Source organism: Manacus vitellinus, unplaced genomic scaffold, assembly GCF_001715985.3.
Source record: "Manacus vitellinus isolate BGI_N305 unplaced genomic scaffold, ASM171598v3 scaffold_60_pilon, whole genome shotgun sequence".
Classification (NCBI taxonomy): domain Eukaryota; kingdom Metazoa; phylum Chordata; class Aves; order Passeriformes; family Pipridae; genus Manacus; species Manacus vitellinus.
The window spans coordinates 302,559-325,475 of record NW_021940687.1 but is presented as its reverse complement, the minus strand read 5'-3'; the positions used below and the strand labels follow the sequence as shown (position 1 = coordinate 325,475).

Below are 22,917 nucleotides of genomic sequence, written 5' to 3'. Positions count from 1 at the left end.
ATTGACTGCACCTCATTTGAGCAAAGTACCCTAAGTGCTTTATTGGTTTGTTTCACCCCTTCTCCATTTTAAAGAAAACATAATCTAACTTTCATTATCATCCAGGCAGGAAGCAAGACAAAAAAAGAACCCTAATTTTTAGCCATACTGTCTATTAAAAATGTAAAATGTTTCCTAAAAGGGCAGGTACATTAATTAGGCTGCCTCAGGATAAATGAAAATTACTAAGAGTGCTCTGCTTTCCTGGATGAGTTTTCCATAGATTATTTATAATTGAATGAAATCAATTACAGTATTTGTAATGGAAATTGTATGTAAGTTAAACATCTCCACTTTTGCAGAAGCTGAAGAGCACACTGCATGGATCGAGAAAGATCTCCACATATTTTTGAAGGGAAAAGAGAAATTATCTTTTCTAGGGGAAAAAAATAATCCTATAAGTGAAACAAGCAGGAAATACAAATCAAATGGCCCCAGTGTCACTGAGAGTCCAAGCCTGGATTCTGAGAAGCCATCTCCAGCTGGAAATCCTGAAGCTGAGGACTCTTTTCCGTTTCTTCAGAGAGGGAAATACAGCTTAATTAGGCTCAATTTTCTAAATAATGTTTATCCTCTGTAACTAATCAGGAAAACTTTAAATCAGTATCAGATTAATGCTTGTTCAAATAGTGAAACATGCTCTATGTTCCAAATACAATCTTACCCTGCTGACAATTGAAAGGGCTGAGGGTAACGCACACTGGCACAGTTTTTATCGTAAAACAGAAAACATCTTTGCCATCCTACTGAGCAGTCCCTAAAACAACACGTATTTTGCTCATGGAGATCTCACCAGTGAGACAAGATAAAAGATAATTTTGGGGAAAAAAGAATTAATGAAGTTTCAAACACAACAGCGCATTCTGAATTCATTCTGAATGAAAGAAGGAAAATGTTTAAACATACTGCTAGGGAATGGAAAAAGTCCCAAATAAAATTAATTGAATCATCATTAAAGAGAATCCTGAGCCTGAAAGATGCTTCAGAGAGAATTCTACTTCCAAGTCACCTGAAAGCAACACACTCGTTGAGTTCATCCACCATTATCCAATATTCACCTGGATTACGAATTTTACCCCTCAGTAAGCTAAACAAGTGCATGTGAACTATGAGGCTGACAAATGCAATGCAGAGTTATGCTTTAGCATCAGATATCACAACAAATATGTCAGACCACTTTTGCTGCTAGTAGTCAGAAAGCTGAACTTGATTCCTAATTACTCCTGTGTAATCAGCAATGAAGCTGTGGAATGATATGAGATATCCATCTATAGTCATAAAAAGTCAATATACAGTAATAATGTACTCTGATTTTTAGTTCCTCTCTAGACTCATATAAAAACAACTTACAAGTGAAAATAAGGGCAGATGCCTGAACACTGTTCATTACATGTTCCAAGTTTTACACTGCCCTAACAGATACATGGTGACACTACTAGACATTATCACCATGAAGACCTGCAATGCAAGCAGGCTCCAATGCCTGCTGTGCACTATTCAAGAACCTGGAAAAATCTTTTCTTAGAAATTTTTTGTATTTATCCCTGGATGTCAGATAAACCAGCAGACACGAGTGTCATTCATGAAAAGGAAAGGACAACTGAAGCAACATAAACAGAGCAATATCCAGTGAAATTTTATCAGATTACTGGAAGTGCTTGGGGTTTTTTATAATCTACATATCGTACTGATCATAAATCTCTGGGCTCAGTCAAGTGTTCTACAGTAGACAGCTGCAATATTAGGGATCTTGGAAGGTTGCAAGCACACAAGCATTCTTCCCCTATAAAAACACTTCCCTAGTTTAGAATACCCTCTGCCACAGCCTCTTTCTGTAGACCTTCTAGACTGTTTTTTCTCTTATGTGAATATGATGACCAGAGTTCTGCACAGTAATTAAATTTTTTGATTTGTGCATTTTCTTCTTATTTGTTTTCTGCAAGAATTCCTTTATTTCCAAGACAGGCAAACCCGTCTGCATTTCTAAGATTAGTCTTTACCCTGCTTAAGGCCACACTGCTACATTTTTTTTTTTCCATTGACAGTTGTGTTGAACTTCATACCAGATGTAGTCAGCTGCATCATTAGTTATTTCAGTCATTTCTGGTCTAATCTTCAACACCTTGAGAGAACACCTGCCCGTCATATGCTGCAATTATTTATGTGGATCTGCTTTAAGTGCATTTTTATCCTTTACTTACATAAAGGCTGTCAACTAAGTTTGAATTTTTTCATGCTCTTTTCCCAGCTTCTGTAGGATGGGTGTACTTATTATAGACCTGTACTACCTTCCTGATGTCTCAGTCAACACAAAAGTAAAGGGACTGTAAATCTGTGAAAGTTAATTTCTTTGCTTTTATTTAGAAACTTGCTTTTCTAGACCCTTAGAGCAATTCCTGAAGAATGTCCCCACATGCCAGGGAAACACTTACTCGTTATCAAGTATAACAGACCCCAAATTTTTGCTTAGAAAACTGTGCAGCCAAGGCAGAGCTCCATGCTTTACAGTGTTGCTTCTCAAGAAACAAACTCCCCCCCAACCCTCTCATTTCAGAGCAGACCCTACTGAACCCCATGATAATTGCCTGTAATGTTCTCATGTACTACCAAACAAAGATCTAGTTGAAGACTAAAAATTGATGCAAAGACAACACCAACTCCTTTAAATGTTTATCCACCAAATAAGGAAACTGATAAATGGGAGTAGCAAATAATCAGAGAGTACTTACTGTGGCGGAGAGCTGTGGCCCATTGAGCTGTGCGTGAAGGATGGCTTCATTGATGGAGTTCCACATTCCCGACAGTGCAATTTCCAGATCATGCGAGGTAGCCATTTCATTAGTGAGATATTCCAGCGTGGAGATGTACTCCCTCCATTGCGCATCCAGCTCTGACACGCTGGCCAGGCAGCCCCTCATTACATTCAGACAGTAGCCGACGCAGGGTCTGATGAGCGTCAGGCCCTGGCAGTGTGGGCAGTACTGCATCTTCACCAGGGCTCTGCTGCACTCCTTCGTCAGAGCCGCGTGTTCAGTAGTATTTATCACTTCAATGCCCAGGCTCAGGGCCTGGCTGAGCATCCGACTGGCCCAAAGAGATTTTGACAGCTCTGTAACCATGTTTTTAGAATAGTGTCCAAAAGGATTTATGTCTTGCCTTGTGAGACGCAGACACTCTGTATAGTCCTCTGATAGATCTGTAATTCCTGGGTTTATTAGCCGACTATACACCAGAGGAAAGAGACTGTCAAAGAACCGCAATACTGCACTTTCCACTGTAGTCTCTGCGCCCAGAATGTAGAGAGAGATGTCTGTAAAAAGCTCCTTAACAGGCTCTGCTGCTTCTCTTGCCATGGGTCTGTAAGCTGTCTCAAACAGGGAGCTTGTGCGGTTTTCAGCAAAGCGAAGCAAAGACTCAAAGGCCTCTAAAACAGGGGCAGAGGAGAGAAAGAATTAGAGGTTAACAGCAGGCACAATCTCAGTCACAGGACTAACACTGTCCTGAACAGGAACACCAACAGTTACATGGAATCTGCAATATGATTACAGTAATACAGTTTTCACCAGTAACGTGATTAGAAAGACACCTAAATAATACCTGTGCATAATAAATAAAGGTAACACGTAACACACAATTATTTTCTTTAAAAAAGATGACTCTCTTCTCCCTAGCTAGACCCTGACGCAAACTTGATAGTCAAGGAAGGACTCACACAGACTCCTGTGAGCACAAGCTTTTGGAACTGACATTGCATTTGGGCATTCAACTGGGTATATTTCCAAAATATCCCTTTAGCTCAATGAGAGATTGTGACATAAATGAATACAAAAAGAAGCTGAAGCTTTTGTTTCACAGTTCTGTGAGTATGTGGCTTGAGAGGCACTTCTTGCAAAGTACAACTCCAGGATGAAGGAAAAACGCTGTGTAAATAAATTCTCTCCCCCTTAACACTGGCCAGGTCTGGAGACCAGCCAGTGGTTGGGCAGGACTTGACATCAAGTCTGCTGTGACCCAAAACCAAAAAAGAAATAATAACGTCAGAAAAATCCTACCTCCTTTAACCATACCATTTTCAAAAGTGAAGAAAAAAATAATGTTTAAGAAGTTCCACAGTTAGCACATTTCAAAATGCACATGGCAAATATTATACACTCAAACCACTGACTGGGGCACTACAATCCATGGACAGGGTAAGGAAGCGATCAGTTCCCCAGATTATTTTTAATGACACAGAAGATAGCAATCCACACCATTCCCACTGCTTTCTTTGGAAGCTCTCCAACAAAAAGCCTCTGGCATAAATCATTCTTGCGCTCCTCTGGGTGGCAAGTAGTTCCAGTCAAGGCAGGAGACCTGTCACATTATACCTCCTGAGGACTGGCCAGATAATGGGGTTTTTGGTCTAATCCTACTCTACATTCATACGAACATCACCATGTGATTCACTGCACTGCAGCACAAACCCAAGTCACTCACAGATCAGCCCAACAGAGGAGCAGATACAATAATGTAAGTCAAGATTAGCACATGCTGGCAAAGTTCTGCAGCAAAGCCTGCTCGGTGCCTTCCCCTATGACATCTCCCTGAACAACTCACTCGCTTGGTATGATAAGCATTACAGTCCCTTTTACCACAAAGTGTGGTTTAACTTAACAGATATTACAGCATATCTCATTGTATATTAAATCATCAGTATTTTGCACACGCGCACTGCATTCTTCTGCCAGAAAAATCACTTCAATATTCCCACTAGTATTACAGCAACTAATACTCTGGAAGTGCTTATAAAATCCTAGAAATTAAGAATCCACATACACTTCAGTTGAAAAAGATGACAGTTTATTCTTGGGCAGAGAAACACCTTGCCAAGTTTCAGTCTGAAGCACTTTTATAGCTGGTAACAATTCTGAAAATTAGATTTATGATGGAAATCCTGACACAAACTGTAGAGCAGGTTGTTCTGTGCTACCGCACACTATTAGAAGTTTTTCTCTTTGTCACATCACCTCTGTATTTTTATTTCTAGAGGAAAACTAAACGTAATTTTTATCATACAAAAAACTCAAAAGAAATATTTAAAACATGAAAACAGTGGTTTAAGTTTCCTCCCTACACACAATCCCTTACAGCTTATCATTAAATTATGGGAGTAGGGACTGTCATCTACAATGCCAACAGTCCTGTGCTGTTCCTTTACCTTCCACATCCACAAAGACAGAACTGCAGACATCACTCTCCTTTCCTGAAAACTAAATAAAATTCATTTATGAATATGCAAGTACCCTTATTTTCCTGAGAAATGACAGCCCCAGCAAAAGATGAGAATAAAACAACCAATGACAACATACATCCCAAGAAAACAGACCTCAGCAGATTCCTGGGATACTGGTTGTAGACTAGAAATCATGCTGCATTTTATTTTCAAGCCTCTTGACCATGAAAATCCTATATTCAATTAAATGAAATTCTGTGTTATTCTGAGACAAGTAGGAATGTAATTTTTCGTTGTATAAGGGGAAACTGTAATGGTATGTAGCTTCATTCCTCCTGCAAAAAGAGCCCTAATGCTAAAAATACAGCCCAAAAATATTGCTGGTGATTGTAGATATGCTGCAAACACCCGTAAGGTATCGTTTGCCTCCTTATCACCATTGCTGAGACACAAAAATGACTCACAACTGCAGTCAGTGATGTTCCAGAAGGAAATATACAGGTCTTTTTTCATTGTTAAGGCATTAAGAGATGTCTGAGACCATCAAATTACTGTTCTTAGACCTTTAAATTAGAAATAATGGGGCATCACACGGTCAAATGGCTTGGCAACAATGGACAGTTTGCATTCTGGCTGTACAGAGCAGGCAGCTGCTATAGTGATTAATTACGTGCTTTTAGTGCACCTTGTATGGCACTTTGTGTAAAGTTTCTAAATCTCAAGGAAGATTTACCACTGTCTAGAAGATCAGCTGCTCATCTGTGCAGTCAAATACAGCAAACAGTTAGGAACTCACAAAAAGCTGATTTCTAAGCCTAAAGATACACTGAGAGAATAATTTGATCATCTTTCACTGCCCCTGACACAAGCTCCCCAGTAGCACTGAATAAATTGCAAATATATTGATTCTGAGCAGAAATAAGCCTTAATCAAAATAACCCAACGCTTGATGAAGACGTTACGTATATTTCTGCCTTCCACTAGTATTAAAATAAATAGGAATATGGAGAATAAGGTTTGTTCTCACGTTCCTCAGAAACTCCTTTTTGATTTAAGACTACAGGGAAAGTGAAACAACAGCCAGATTCAGATTTTGAACTCACACACTGGTAACTCTTTAATGAAAGTCAGGCAACATCACCTTCCACGGGGAGAATTTTGTTGAAACCATTTATCATGCGCTCACCAAACACTAGATGCCACCACTGATGTGCCTGGACAACTCAAAACACAGCTGACCAAACACAGCTCACCTCTGGAAACTTCCCATTGCACCGCTGGGGTTACGGAATGAGTTTCTGGAGAGGAGCCCTGTTCTGAGGAGATGCCACGCTGGGTTTGTTGCTCCAGCAGCAGCATAGGGCCTGCCAGGCCAAGCAGCCAACCAGTTCTCATGATGGACCTCCAGCCTGGGTCCTACCTCTCACGTACACTAAAAATTGCATTATGCTCAGTCTAGCACACACAGATTGGAAAATGCTGCTTTGCATGTACAGCATTCCTGTTTATTCACCCTGAGCATGGCACAGCTTGGTTGGGAGCACTAGCTCCCTTCTGACAAAAATACAGCCATCCTGACACACAAGATGTTGTCCTTCTCTTCAGCCAGCCACCAGCTACACTTCATATGCCTGATGCAATAAAAATCACAAAGGATTCCTGACTTACCTCACACCAGCTTTTGCATCAGTGTAACACCGCTGACTTCAGTGGGATTTAATCCTGATTTAAACGCATTGCATGTCACAAAAAGCTGCAGAATTTTAGTGTTTCTGCTAAAGAATAGTGCTACAGGGAGAAACAGATGGAGGAGGTTAGGTATCACTCTGCCCAGTGCTGGTGTACCAGCATTTTCCAAATATCTCCTCTATTTTTTCACCACCCGGAGGTCTATTTGTGGAAGAACAAGTAGATTTTAAGTAGCAGTACAGGCACTATAGCTGTGACTCATTCCTCACATCACATAAACACTACATCCACTGACTTACTTTACCTTCCTTCAGCAGGAATAGCTGCCTGTGCTTTTAAATTGCTGTCACCTCCATGTGAGTCCAGTCTGATGCAAGGGCTCTCTGAGTTTGTGTCCAGGCCACCACTTCTTCTCCTGCAGCCTTATCCTCAGAACGAGAATCAAAGATGCCATGCATCAATTTGCCACTCTTTCAGCCACAAAAATCTCTCAGAGTGTATTCCAAGGAGCTGTTTATTTTGCTAGGCTCCTGGACAAACAGCAACATAACCTCAAGAAGAGACTTGAAGAGAAGATCTGCTGAACAGCGAGTTGACACACGTGGCAGCACCAGAGCCTGCATTCAGGACTGCCTTCATCTCATAAAACCTGGTTTTCTCACAGTGCATGGCAGGTAGCAGATGTGGTCTCAGGGAACACACTTGGATAGAAGTTTTCCAAGAAAATCTGGATTGATATAATATAGCCATGCATGGAGAAAGTTCATTTGCTTCCCTCCCTCATACAAGCCCTTCACAAGCCATTGAGATCCATGTTCTGCAAGCAGCTGTAGGGTTCAGATGGAGAGCATTAGGCAAGGTTAAGCAACTTTCAACTCGCTGGATTATGAATCTGTTCAAACCCACATTCTTTTCTTTCCACAGGTCCAACACAGGAATATTTAGCATGGAAACCATTTTCCCAAAACCAAGTCAACCTAAACACCAGAGACCTCTGTGCACAGAGAACCATTTCTGCCCCACATCAGCTGAGGCTGAGAGAGAGCAGATCTCATGTTTGGAACCCCACATCTTCAATTACCAAAGTCCTAAAACTCAGTGCAAACCACACCAGGCCTGGGTGACAGGGAAGTTACTGTCACTGTCATCTTGCTTCTGGGTGCAGCTCAAAGCTGCCACCTTGCCCACAGAGCTGACCTGGTAAGACCACCCTGATAATGCAGCAGCCCTCCACTGCATTAATGTTTCCTTACACTCTGCAGTAATTGACAGCCTGCTGGGCTTAAATTTAAAAAAATCCACAAATTCCTTAAAAAAAAAAAATCATTATATTATAAACCGTACTGAAAAGTTTTAACAATACTCACAAAACTATCTATACAGAATCTATACAGAAATAACATCTGTGTACATTGAGTGTAATCACAAAAGAAGAATGAGAAATTTAAGTAGCTCCATTATTTGCTTGCTCTCTTAGGACCACACTAATATTTGGCTCCTTTCCCTTCAACATCTTGCATTTATTAGAGAGTTACCGGATGAATGAAAGATACAGTTTGTTGAAGAATAGCTTCCTTTGTGGCATTTCACTAGTAGCAAAACTTCCAATGCTTGGAAATTTCCTTCTTATCCTCTTTATCCTTCTGCTCAAAGTGGGGCCAAGCTCTTCATTAACACCCTACTTTTCCCTGGCCCTTACTGTTTTTAGCATGACAGTCTTCCTATACATAAACACAGCCACTCTTGATGAAACTGATGAGAAATAACATGTTAATAAAACTATCAGCAGTCTGATGGGAGTATGATAACCACACATCACAGCTGACACACCACCACCACTTTCAGGAAACGTTGCAAGCTTGCCTCAAAACTATTTTGGGCCAGAGAAAAACCTGACAGTGCTCAGAATCTGGCCAAGCAGAAGCATCTCTTGCTTTCTACTCACTTCCTGTAGCTGCTCTTATCAAGGCAGGGTGCAAAACAGATCAAGAAGCAAGAAAGTAAAGTCAGTTTTGGAAAGGGGGGGGGAAAGGCAGTTTGAATTTGCTCACCCTGACAGCAAGGAGAGGGTACAATGGCTTTACAGCTCATCAGTTCTTCTGAATCACACAGGAAAAAAAGGCATCTTTCCATTACTGTGCATTGGGGTAAGGTCTATACTTCATCTCCTCATGAGTTTGTTTACATTGACAACATCTGATAAATATCTCAGCATGTACCTTGGATACTGTATGTACCAAATGTTGATAGAAACTTCTGCTCAAGTTGAAAGGAAGTCTGTGCCTCCTCTGTCTATACCCACCAGCTATGGACATAACTGATGATCCAGAAATCCATAAGTAGGATTATTTACGGGCTAATACCTTCATCCTTTAACCCTTTGCTCAATTCCAAGTGTAATTCAAGCCTGTTTCTAAACTTTAGGAAACTTCTGACAAGTTGTAAGGGTTTAAAAAAATTCTAGAAGTGAGACCTCAGAGAATAAGAACACCTGGCCTCTCCTCCTGTGCTGGGAGCTGAGACAGTGGTTTGCCACGGGTAACACTGGACAGGAGAAAGCCTGTGCAATGTGAGGGGCAGAGCAGCAGACCCGTTTCCAAAGAAGACTGACTTCCAACAGTAGCAAGAGGAACCAACACCATTAAGTACCATCTGAAAACTGCTATCTTGGTATGAAATTTATGTCTTGCTTGTTGTTTGATATGACAAACCTACTCTGTGAGCCTTGGCATAGCTGTGCAATTCTACAGGAAACAACCATCCCCTCAGACTGCAGCCCCAGCCAGCAAACCCACACCCTTTGCTCAATCACACAGTCACACAGGACACTTTATTATTATTATTATTATTATTTCTTTTTTTAGGCTTAAACAGCTTCTTTAGTATACAATCTCATACAGGGAGAAGGGGAAGAAAAATGCAGCTCGTTTTGGTGAGAGTAATGAACACTGAAACCATTAACTTTGGGTTATTTTGATGTTTGATTCTGGAAGCATCAGTAATAGAAATAAGATCAAGTCTAAACAGGCTGCTTATCTTCACCTGCTTCAGAGGCTAGTGAGGCAAAGGGGAAAAGGCAGTAGATGCACAAGCCTAGGAAATACCTTAATAACAACAGAATGGGCCAGCAAGAAATAATCTTTTGCTCTGCTCTAGTCAGTTTGCCATGAAGTCTCAAATAATGGTTTCTGTAGACTGTGCTGGGGAATATATCCAAACTGCTGGAAGTAGTAACCACACTGCACACATTTTTCAGACTTAGCAGCCTTGGCTTTATCATTTACAAACCAGCAACACTTAACAAAGTTGCAACAAGCTGCGAAACTATTGATTAAAAACACACAGTTCTGCACTCTGCTGTCCCAAACCATAACAGCCCTTTTTAAAGAAAACACTACATAGAAGAGTTCATAGAAAACAATTGTTATGCTTCACAGAATCAGTTACAGTTTGCTGGCTTGACTTTGACCTGTTCACTACATATTTCATCTTCAGGCTCTTTTGTGAATACAATGAATGAGCTGGTAATTAAATTTAGTTATTTATTATTTCTGTATGCTCCATTTCATTACAGTTGCACATTATTTTACACACTATAATTACAGGGTACAATTACTTACTCTTTTCTAAAGTGAGCAGTCTCAAGTAAAACTAAATCAGTTGGCCAGCAGAAAGCTGGAGACCAGATGTGGTATTTACCTTTCATGACACCACCAGGCTTCCACTGACAGATAAACAAAGCAAGTAGTTCTTTGGAATATTTGTGCAGTAGAAGTATGGACACCTCCCATCACTGGAGTAAGATGATCCAGAAGAGCAGTAAAAGTCCTGAGGACTGTGGTTGGATGTGTTATAAAAGCTGTGGCTATCAGTCTCGTTCCCCTTCCATCAGAACTCCAAAAGATGATTCGTATAATTAATATCTGCCAAGTTCAAAACTGTCAGCCATTACTTAATAATATCAATTCACAGTTTTAACAGGAATTGGGCCAAGATAACTTAAGGAAGAACTACAGCTGTGCTTCAATGACATTGTTATACCCTTCATTTGTTTTCCAAGGACAAATTATTTATAATAACAGTTCTCACAATCTACAGAAATACAAAAGAAAAAGCCACAGCAGTTGTGTATCTGTAGGTAATCGGGCTCATCACTGAAGTTCTTCAGAGGTTTAATAGTCATTAGAGTAGGAGCAGAAACAATGTTATCACAGTTATTTGATCAGTCACTAACATGGATAGTGATGACTGGAAGCTACAGCAAGCAGCACGCAATTCCCAGGATGGATTACAGTACAAAGCACTTGGAAAACAGCTTTGAATGACAACTCTGTAACCGTCAACATTCTATTCCAGACAGACCCCCAGGGACAGTCCACGTTGCTTAAATTAGGTCCGATCTAACTATTCTAATGAACAAAGTTTTTGCCATATTAAAAAAAGCATCTGGTTTTATTTTTCAGGCTAAAACCCTATGTGCTGTTGCAAAGATGTTCAAGTGAAATGAAAGACACCATTTTTCCTTAGAAAATAAAAAAGCTTTCCAGTAAAAATAAACAACAGCTTGAACAATATTGTCTTAAAAAATCAACGCTGGGGGATGAGGTAAACCCCCAGTTTCTTTTCAAGTAAGGGTCTTGCTGGGGGCAGGGTGTGGGGTTTTTTTGACATATTTGAATACTGTTACAAAGACACAGTGAGACCCATGGCCTAAAAACCTAAGGATGTATTCTGGTTCTAAAACATGGCCTGCCCTCAGTTTAGTCTCTTCAGAATAGATACTTGGTACCTCTGGCTGCAGTTCCTTTGAGCAGAACCTCCAGTGCCAAAATCTTGCAAACTTTTTGTTCCAATTCTCAAAACACAACAATTTGGTTATTGAACAGGAACTGTAATTTCTCAAAACTCACAAAGTTGTCATAGTTTGAAATTGGTCCCCCTCCCGAGAGGCTGGGGGGCTCAGAGGTGATTGGGTGCCAGGGCAGTGTTCCCTGGAGAGCCAGTCACCGTCCGTGTTGTTCGCTTCTGCTCAAAATCACATATCACAGCACCGGAAGCTGTTGGCAGTCTTGGTGTTTTGCTGTTGGTGTCTGCTGCGGGTAGGTGGAGAAGGCCAGGGGGTGGCTGGGCTCCTTCTTTCCCCCTTCGGGTGCGGAAGGGGAGCCCTGTGGCCCCCCAGCTCTGCCTAGACCAGAGTTAAGAGACAGCATTTGGAGTGTGTGCTGTGAAGGAAGAAATTCGCAGCACCTGAGGTAAGAGAAGAGAGGTAGGCTTTGCAGCCAAGCCCTCTCCCCCCTCCTTTCTGCAGTTAAAGCTGTGGAGGGGGGCTTTTTACTTCCCTCCGCTGTGAAGTGGAGGAGAGGCTCAGCATTGGGGTTGAGCCAAGAGACGGGCCGGAGGAGGAGGCTCAGCGCTCGGGAGAAGAATCCCAGGCGAATTCGGAGACAGCCAAGAGCTCCTGGGAGTTGCCTGCCGAAGCTGACCGGGGGCAACCGAAAACTGACTCGGAGGATGCTTGATAAGCTGAACTACACTGCAGCAGCCTACGAACTGAGGTATGAGATCGAGAGGGAGAGATCACACAGTAGACCGAGGAGCAAGGACTCAAAGCTACATTCTTGGACTTCGTGAGCAGAAAGACTGCAACAAACAGCTGGAGCTTGGTGAGGGGGGACCGTTCGGACCCAGAACACTCCCACGAGAGAGAGACTGGTTACCCAACAGCCTTGAAAAGCTCTTCCTGGTCTAAAGTTAAAGGGAGGGACTTAAAAGAACTGACAGAAATGTAAATATATATATATAGTTGCTTTTAGTTTGTACAGTATATTTATTTGTGTAAATAAATGTATATATTTCCCCTTCCCCTATAGAAGCCTCTGGCCTGAAAGTTTCTCTCTGATGCTGAGATAAATTGTGGGAAGGGGTGGGGGGAAAGCCTGGAAATTAGATTTTGGATTTCTAATGTGGCTCAAACTGCCACAACACGGTTGTTATCAGAGTACCCAGTGAAAGATGGAGTTCCAGGTACCATTAGGGCACAGCTGCTTCTGGGGTGAGCTGGAGGGGAAAACTGCTCCTGATGGCAATATATATCAAGCCCGGGTACCCAAAAATGCTACTGTCACTGGGAAACAGTGCAAAACAATTACCTCCTTCTTTCTGGGGTTCCATGGCAATTATTTTTCCACGTGTGCAAGCCATTTCTCAGTGCTGTGAATCATTGCACTACAAATGCCAGCATGGGGCTCTTGGATAAGTGACAATAATGCCCTTATTGAAATCTCTAGGATTAAGGCTTTCAGGTAATCTCTTCCCACAGACTGGGTATCATTCCTCTTTGGATTTGCCAAACTACTTTAATCACAAGGACTTTCGGAATGAGCTATTTAGTGTACATAGTGTAGTTTCCAGAACTAAACCAGATTTATGGAAGAATCCCGGCCCACCCACGACTGCCCTACGGGCTGGCTTGAGCACCTGAGGCAACATATCATTTATCAAGGCACTCCAAATGCTCTGGGTCTACATGGAGCAGAAAATCCTCTTAACTGGATCCTATGCCTAGGTAAAGGTGAGGACAACATTCAAATGACAACATGTATAGGACATACACATACAAATATTCAAGAGTAAGCAGGCGGACTACTGCCAGAAAATCCAAAATGGGATTATGGGACACAGCTAATGTACAAGTGAAATGTGGCTATGTAGAGAGATTGCTGGTTTACATTGCTTGAAGAAAGGCACTATTCAAAAAATAAACAGGTAAAGAAAGGTCAAAAATTGCTTCTGCAGCGTCACTGCGAATGAAAGCCACAGAGAAAGTAAAAGCTGTGCCAGCTACACACAGTGCCAGGTACTAATAGCAGAGAGGAACAGGTGCCATCGCTAGAGAAAGAGAGGGCATTTAACACTGGTGGTCTCTTGGAACTCAAACGTGCTGCACACTGACACAATTGGGCTTGGAGAGCAGGCAGCCAGGCCCTCCAAAAGCACTACAGACTCCTCTCTGTTGCCTGACTTGCACAGTGGCACCGATGATCCCGGAGGCACTGAGCACTGGAATGTTACCTACAGAGAACTATCAAATACAAAACCTTTCTTTAGAATCCAGATGTGACCAGAGTACCAAATACACTCCCAAATCTGTCTCTGGTACGTCACTGCACTGCATGTTTGTGTTTCCTGGCAGAAACACACTTCAAAGTCGCCAGTAACTTTGAGAGCCATAGAAGAAATTGAGGTGTTTATTTGTATCTCTGATGTATTAAGTGTTATCGAGAAAGGAAAGTACAAAACTTGCACTAGTTAAGAAATAAGAACCAAAAATTTCTCTTCTGAGTTAATCAGGAGAAAGCAGGAAGACGTAAAAGTCTTTTCATTCTTTTGGGAATCTTTTCATTAACAGAAAAGCAACCAGAGAGGAGTCTCTAGAGAGAATTTTCTCAACCCTCTGATTAAGGAGTTCAACTGGTAGTAGGAAAACTAATATGTTTGTTTCATAAGGTCATGAACTATTTCATGATTTCCAGCTGAAATAGTTAGGTGGTCTATTACGACCTGTTTCTAAAAATCTAAGAGAAAAACAGCTACAAGAGAAAGGATTAGTTTAATAAAGATGAAATACAGGAGGGAGATGATTTGTTTTTCAAGGTAGTTTTTTTCTTCTTTTGTTGAGGTACTAACAGAAATACAAGAAATTATGTCCAAGTTCCATTAAAGAGCTCAGGTCACAAATAAGACTAAAAAAGAAAGAGTTTTAAAAATCTAGATTAAATCTCTATATATCGACAACTGCAAAACAAAGAAAATTGTCTTTTGTAGAGACCAGCAGTAATGCAGTCCTGTGTGTTCCACAGTGAAGAAAGACTCTCTAACCCAGAAGTGTCAGGTGGCTCGAGTACTGTGCTCCTGTGTGTGGGCAGAACCTCCAGCCCTCAGCTGCAGGAGGGAAAAGGACCAGGACTCACCAGGGCAGTCAGACACCACGTGGCAGCCCACACACAACCACTGTGGACTTCCCATTTGTTCAAAAGCACAGGCCACAAAACCTACCGGCCGTTTCTTCTGATTTCGGATTGAGCAGCATCAACTTCCTTCCCAGTACTGACTTTACCCAGCCTTCTCCCTACACATAGGGAAGCCTTAACAAAACAAAAGAACACGTGGAAGTTCCATAGCTAAGATCAGTGCAGAGACTGTCATACAAGTCATCTTCTGCAAATAATTTAACTCGCTGGCTTTCGTGTTTCAGACCCTTGGGTAACTCCCATCCCCAAAAACTAGCAACAGATGCAGTATCCTCACCCAAATCTGAGCTGAAAACACTCCTCAGCACTGCTCCCTAGACCAGCTGCAGGCCACTGGGCCATGTGTGGCTAACAGGGTGAGGGCCACTGGGCTCTTCAGCAGCGCACTGAGAAGCACACAGTCACCTAAAATTAAAGGCAGAGGAACTGGCCTCGGAGAAAAGACACAGGCAAGCAATGCTTAAAAAACAAAACCCTTTCCTGCAGCATCTATTTTTGGCTGTGTCCTCTTGTAGATTATTTTGCAAACATAATTGATATCCTAATGGCATAAGGTAATTGAAAGGACATGTTTGCTTGAAGAATCTGACCTTGTTCACGGACTTTCGTTCCAGTCAGAACAAAGAATTCCACCAAGCTTACTGAAGAAAAATAGTGGAAAAGACTTTCATGACTGACTTCCACCGAGACAGAATTGAAATCACTGGAAATTTAGGAAAATATTCTAGGTGTTGTTTTAAAAAATTTCACATGCTTACAAAGCCTCACTGAATGGAAAAAATTAAAGGGCAATCAATATTTAAATAATCCTATAAAAATAGAACACATATGTTTTTATGGTGAAGAGTTTCTCCTCAATTTATCCCCCAAATTCCTTCAAATAAAGTGACTGGCATGTGTTCAACACATGGGTCAGCACTGGCAGAAGAACATATGTTGGTGATTTGATAGCTAACCAGATGTTTGTGGAGAAATAGCTCTAGGTATTCCTAAGGGAAAGCACACGAAACCCATTAGCACTAATAAATCAAAACACCGATTTTTCTCCTGAAATTCCTGCCTTAGAAAATATCCAAAGGTAAGTTTTTTCCAATCACATTGATTACAGAGATTTTGCAGGACGAGCCTCTGTTGCACCAATGAAGATCAAAGGCCAAAGCAATGAAATTTCTTATGTGCAGAAAGTTGCACAGTCCTTGATCAAAATAAAGTCACCCTGACACTGTAGTTCAACATTCCCACACATATCCAGACACCTTCTGAGATGAGCAGGGTTCACAAGATCCCAGAATTTGCTTAAATTCATAAAGTTGTATGGTTGCAATCCTGTCCTTGCTTATTCATCCCCTGACTTTGAGGTGAGACTGACTGGCCTGTAGTTCCTTGGGTCTTCCTTTTTTTCCATTTTGAAAATGAGGGTTGTGTTTCTCCTTTTCCAGTCAGCAGGAACTTCAACCAGACTGCCATGACTTCTCCAATATGATGGACACTGGCTTAGCCACTACATGTGCCAGTTCCCTCAGGACCCCTGGATGCACTGTGACAGAGTTAGGAGTAGATTTTTGTGGGAATGCATTAGCTTTCTTCTCCTACCTTCTCATGTCATGTTATGACTGTATTGTTTTCTCTACTGGTTAAGGGTATTTCACGAATTACAACATATACTTACTTTTTTTTGTTAAATTACGTGGGTCATTAGAACTCAATTGCAGAAATATTATACTTGGAATTGAGGGTCAAAGCATCCATCACATCTGTCACACTGAAGTTTTAATAAGCAATTGTTAAAACCCCTTATATACAAGCAGCTTTTACAGTTCTGGTAAAAGTTGTGCAATCTTTTACTCCGCAACTTAATGAAAAATAAAACTTGCAGATAAATCAAACTCTAATGAAAGTAAATTAGCCATTCTGCTCCAGCAGAATTCCAACACAAATGAGGCACACTGAGATTGACTGTAGCAATATAATGCAGTGCTCTCCTGAATTCCAATTCAGGGCTCCCCTTTCCAGGAAGTTCATCAAACAAGTATTCAGAACTAAAGCACCAAAACTATGATCTACACAAATGGTATCATGAGCTCTAACAAGCTCCAGCCAAGACAGGAGTCTTTCTTAGGCAAGAGGGAGTCTCATGACAGTCCTGGCTTTTTAACAGCACATTTTTTTAACACACCAAAGCCAGTCAGCTGCTTTTATTCTCTCAGAAGACAGAAAGTTTAATTCTCAACAGAGAGCTCCACACCATGGTCATTTGTTCATCTATCCTACAAACTCAGCCGACTTTAATCACTGAGTGCTGTCCTAAATTTGTATCATTCGTATTATATTAAGAACACTTAACATAATAGAGGGAGTAAACAGACTCTTAACTAAAAGGCAAAGTTTGTGAAGAATTTCTCTCTTAAAATGCTTATCTTCATTTCAAGGTCACATGAAATCAATAAAAATAAATCAATTTTTGTACCCTACCCATTTAGGTATTACATTTCTAGCCCAGTTAGAATAAAAAAGTAAAGATGAAGTTTTAAAAAGGGGAGGGTGAGGGGAGAATCACCATGAAATATTCTGACAGCAATTTTGTTGGTTTTGTTTCAGGAGAAAGTTCAAGATTCAGCCACTTTCATAAGCAAGTAAATTCTCCACTTTTTTCCTGTCTCTTTAAATTTATTATAATAGACACCTCCCACTGGGTAAGTTCTACTCTCTGAAGCCCTAGAACTGACTGCTTATTTTAAGAAAGACCCTTTGACGTGAAACTTTATCTGTATAACCCTGTAATGGGATCAAGCCCTTCAGAAGCACTGAAAGAAACCGAGAGAGGAAGAGAACCACCACCCAACCAAAGTAGGAAAATGACTGGTAGACTGCAAATGAGAGGGGAACAGATAACACAGAAGAAATTCTGAGCCCTGAAGGAAAAAACACATTTCTGCATTTCAAACCCAGTTCAAAAAAGCACTTGGGCATATAGGAGGTTTATCTTAGTTCTGCAATACTGTTCTTCATCCACAAAATCCCCACAGAACTTCAGTGCTCACTTAAGTTTTCTGCCAAGAAAGCGGATTTGTGGAACAGGGCCTTAAACTTCACAAAATCATTTGAATTCTGTAAGGCCATTTCAGTTCCTTTTGACAAATCTCCTGCCTTCTTGTTCCACAAAGGTCAAATTGTGGAAGAGTTTTCTCTTGTCTTCCAGATCAATCTTGTATAATGAAACTCCTCATAAGACTGGGAAAAAAAATGTTGACTTGATTAATCTATCCTGGGAAATGTTATGGACCAGCTCCCTGTGAACAGAAGGGACTGTTTCAGTGGGAAGGGAGCTGCAATAACCACATCTAGTCTGACTGCCTGATCCATTCAGGGCTGATCAGATTAAAGCATCTTGGTTAGGGCATTGTCCACATGCCTCAATCAATGACAGCCTTGGGGCATCAATCACCCCCTGGAGGAAGCCTGTTCCAGGGTCTGACCACCCTCTTGGTAAAGAAATGGTTCCTAATGCCCAGTCTAAACCTTGCCTGGCGCAGCTTTGAGCCAATATTGTGCCTTGACCAAAAATCGTCCCATCTTGTAGAAGTATCATGATGCATTTTTCCCCCCTCATCCTAATGTAGGGAAGCTCTGTAAGAACCAAGAGTTTCCCAATTCAAAGCATCCCTGAAATGGAAACTCAGTGATGCTGAAAACCCTGCACTGTAATTTAGGGAGGCACAGCCAGAGACAACCCACCAAACACACACAGTGCAAGAGACACAAACCATTAAAATAAAAGGGGCATCAGGTTGAAGGGGTTTCCAAGTTTAGAAGACATAAAACTCGAGGACTGGTTTTCAATCTATTCTTCAAAGAAAAGGTACAGGAGATCTGCAGCTTGGGGAATTTCAACATATTGAAGGAAGCAGAGGGCTCAGCATGGCAAAGGAAGCCCTGGAACTGATTCTGAGCAGATTAAATCAGTATTTACAAGCATTACAAAATTTTAATTTGTTTAATATACTTTAGGCAATGCTGGTTCTTAAAGCACGTTCAGAAACATTCTAAATATAATGCTCAGTTTCTGAGAATTCATTTCCCAGTCGTGATCACACCTCACAGATACCATACAAAAGCCAAGCAGTCTGTTATGCTGGCCAAGACAAACATCCATCTACATCTTCCTAGGCCTGATATTACAGTGGGCCCTGGAGGAATGCAAAAGTGTATACCCACTGGTCCTCAAAATCTGACATTTGAGTTTGCTGAAAGCTGCTTAAATATCACAGAAATATCCAGGGAACACTCAGAAATTATTTATGGATCTTGTGGTTAACTGGGATGGGATGGCATGGACTTTTGGGACATGAAGGAACCACCACACAGGAAGAAACAGAGATGGATCTAATCCCAGGTCTGATAGCAAGGAATAGTTACCATCAGCTGTATGAAGACCTGCAGTTGACAGCCCCAGGGTATGGAATAACATGCCCAGGAGACCTGCCCAATCTCTCACAGTCTTTCCTGGCTTTAATACACCACAAGAATTTCTTATTGTTTGTTTTTATGTCTTTGATTCTTTGATCTTCAAATTCCATTTCTGGGCCTTCAGTTCCCTTTTCACAATGCCCACTCTAGGCTGTGCCCCCGTCTCTAGCATTCCCTAGTGTTTGATTTCCAGTTTCTGACAGCTATTTCTTTTGCTCAAATAACCTCCTGAACTTTGTGTTTAAGCATATGGATTCATTTGCCTTTCAGCTCCTTTTCTCAAATTTTGCTATTCCCATTTGCAGTGACAGGCTGTGGTGTGCTTAAGTAGCTACTATGCCTAAACTAAGATTTTAATTTCTATACTTAATCACAGCCATACATTTAAACAATGTTTACGTTGTTCTAGTAATCAAGAGGGGATCCCAAGAATGTTGGTCATTATGTTCTCCCACCTCTATAAAAGCCATGTTGAACTTAAACTGTAAATCTGTACTGTGAGTATGAGACAACTTGCACATTGAAATTGAAACCTACATAAACCAGATCCAGTCTTAGCTAACTGAAGCAATTACGGTAGCAAGTAATATTGGGACCTCAATCAAATATAGCAGTGGCATCTATCAAGTCTGTCCCTATCACAGGGATAAACAGTGGGTTGTTTTAGCTATATTTATTTGTGCAAAAGTTCAAATAGCAAAACTCTCTAAGAGTTCTAGGTTCAGAAAACTGCAGTATCTCTGGAAATACTACTTATTAACATTTCTGGGTAAGATTTGCCACTGAGATCTTAAAAGTTTGCATGTAAATGACAAATATAACTTTAAAAAAACTTCCCACGTCCTGAGAGGCTGGCATACATCCCAGCCCAGAGTACTAGAAGCACCTGGGACTTGCTTCCCATTTCAACTAACCTGAAAAACCGAAGTTAAAATTACAGACCAATTTCCTCACTACAAAAAACATCCCATTTCTTTCAGTGGGCAGTACTCTGAGCTTTCCTTTATTTTTAATGCAGCCTTAGTCCCCTACCACCAGCTTCCTGACAGGTGAGATATTTTTCTACTGACAGGCTATCAATTAACCTGCTGCCACAAAAGCATAACAAAGAGTAAAACAAAATGTGAAAGATGAAAGATTCATCAGAGGTATCACAGAGAAATCTAGAAACAGCATCGCTTCAATTAAGGTTCTTTTCCCTATGGTCATATAGTCTCTCCTGTACAAAAGCAGTGTTGTTCAGTTATTACTTCAATCTCAGGATTTAATTTCCTCTTCAGCACTTGAGATGCAAGTAGGAAGGAAAGCAGAAAATGAAAAATGGAAATCAGAAGTCACTACACAGATGTGGTACTTCACCTTAGCTGATGAAGTAGGAGCAACAAAAGATTCAGCTCCTCTGCCCCCTCTCCCAAGTGAAACTGGGCCTGTTTTAAAAACCCTGTTAATTTTTTCCCCTCAGAAACCTGAGCGTTGGTGTTGGCTTTTGTTCACTTATTTTAATTTCTCCCTAACATGCTCTGCCTCCTCAATGATAATTAAAGCTCAAAGCAGTTCATAAGCTTTCAACAGAAGTTATTTGGGCTTTGCAAACACATTTATAAACATCTCCAGCAGAAAACAACACTTTCACATGTTGATTCAAACGCTGCTGTTCATTGAAATGATATTTTGACAAAAAACCTTAACACAATTAATCTCCTTCCATACACTTTTCCATTTCTGGAAACTACTTTCTTCTACACAAAGCCTGCCACCCAAATAGCAAAAATTCCAAACACAGGGGTGGCACTGCCTGCTGTCCCATGGTACCTGTGTTCAGTAAATGGATCCAGTCCTGTATCCAGTCCTGTGTCACCAGGGAACTTGCACATCACCTGCTCAAAGCTCCAAGCCTCTCCTTTCCTACAGACCAACGACAAGGCCCCAGGCAGGATAGTGCACACTGGTTATGGGATGTTTGCTTTTACTTCACCTACCTCTAACCTAAGACATTCTCAATAAGCATCTCTCTGTACAAATTAAATGATGGGTTCAAAGTCACTGAGCCAGTCTGAAAGATGCCAGAAAAGTATATATATTTATATATATGTAAGTTGAAATTCCTTGGTGAAAATAGTTGGCTTTCTGTGTGCCACCTGGCAGGTTTAAAGCATTGACTATTCAAACCACAAATTAAGGACTCTAAAGTTGTAGTTCCACACTCCCTCTCGTGAATCTCAGAAACATACACCTACTTGAGTGAAATCAGCCTGGCTTACATCACCCTAAACCCAATTGGTTTATTTTGTATAGAAGAGGCACTGACACAGGGACTACATTCATGGCAAAGTTCCCCTGGAGAAGGGGTAAGGCACATGCAAACTCCACACAATGCAGGAGACAGCCAGCAAAGCCCCCAGACTAATAAATTTTGACTAGAAATGGGCCAAGATTTCTGGATGGCCCTAATGATGCAGCTGTCAGATTACACCAGCAACAGACACTGTATTAAACTGCTGTCCCCCAGCCTGTCCCCTGCTCTCTTGCAGAAAATCTGAGACACAAGAGGAAAGTAAACCTCTCCTGCACAAAAAACACGTTCCAAGAACGTGGTGGGATTTCTACCTCTTAAAACAGCACAATCCAAAATTCCCCAGACACATCTGGCTACAGCATCAGTTTCTTCAGAGCCACAGAAAACTTGACTGAGGGCAAGAGAGGAGAATCGATGAACCAGCTTCAGGAGTCCAAAAAGCCTAAATAAGAAAAAGTCTATTATCAGATGCCTTCAAGTTCACTATTCAGAAATCTACACCTGCACTAGAGAATTGTCAGGAGTGAGAAAAGCTTAAAAATTACCAAGTTAATGAGACACAACTGCCATTTACAAGCTTCTACTAATCCCAGGAGTTTAATCCCAGTGGTGCTCAGCCAGTTTTTACTTAATGCACAGCCAGTCATTCATTCCCAACTGAAATTAGTCAAGCTCGTGTGAATAACAATTGCCTAAAAAAGTTATGACTTAAAGAATTGGCCCCAGGATGTCAATTCACTGTCATGAAAATAAAAACTGGGCCCTGGATGCACACAATGCTTATTGGTACTACTAGGAGTTACTTGCTGTTGAATAGGCACACAAATGCAGGACTTCTTTAATACTTTCTTTTTAACGTGTTTTTAAGCTATGATGAAAATCATAGAATCATAAAATATGCTGAGTCAGAAGAGAACCATCAAGATCGAGTCCAACTGCTGGCCCCATTAGAGAAATTATCTTTGCAAAACTACAAGAAGGCAGCAACATCACCATATTCATTTGTCAAAGATAAAACATACTTTTTAGCTTGCTTCATTTGTTTAAATCATATAGAAACATATATATTTTAAAGGTACCTTGGGTTTGAGGGAAACTAAATATTTTGACGGGTTAACCAGTCAAAAAACCTGCAGTCTTATAACCCAAAAGACTAAAAAAAGTGTCCTGAAGTACTAAGATTT

The 22,917-nt window shown here is 41.0% G+C and overlaps 1 protein-coding gene across 1 annotated transcript in view; it reads right to left on the bottom strand.

Moving 5' to 3' along the window:
• LOC103763444 (glypican-5) overlaps positions 1-22,917 on the bottom strand; it is a 360,042-nt gene that overhangs the window by 280,904 nt on the left and 56,221 nt on the right. The window contains 1 exon segment of the mRNA XM_018083108.2: positions 2,769-3,463. Within this exon segment, the coding sequence (XP_017938597.2) occupies positions 2,769-3,463 (695 nt within the window).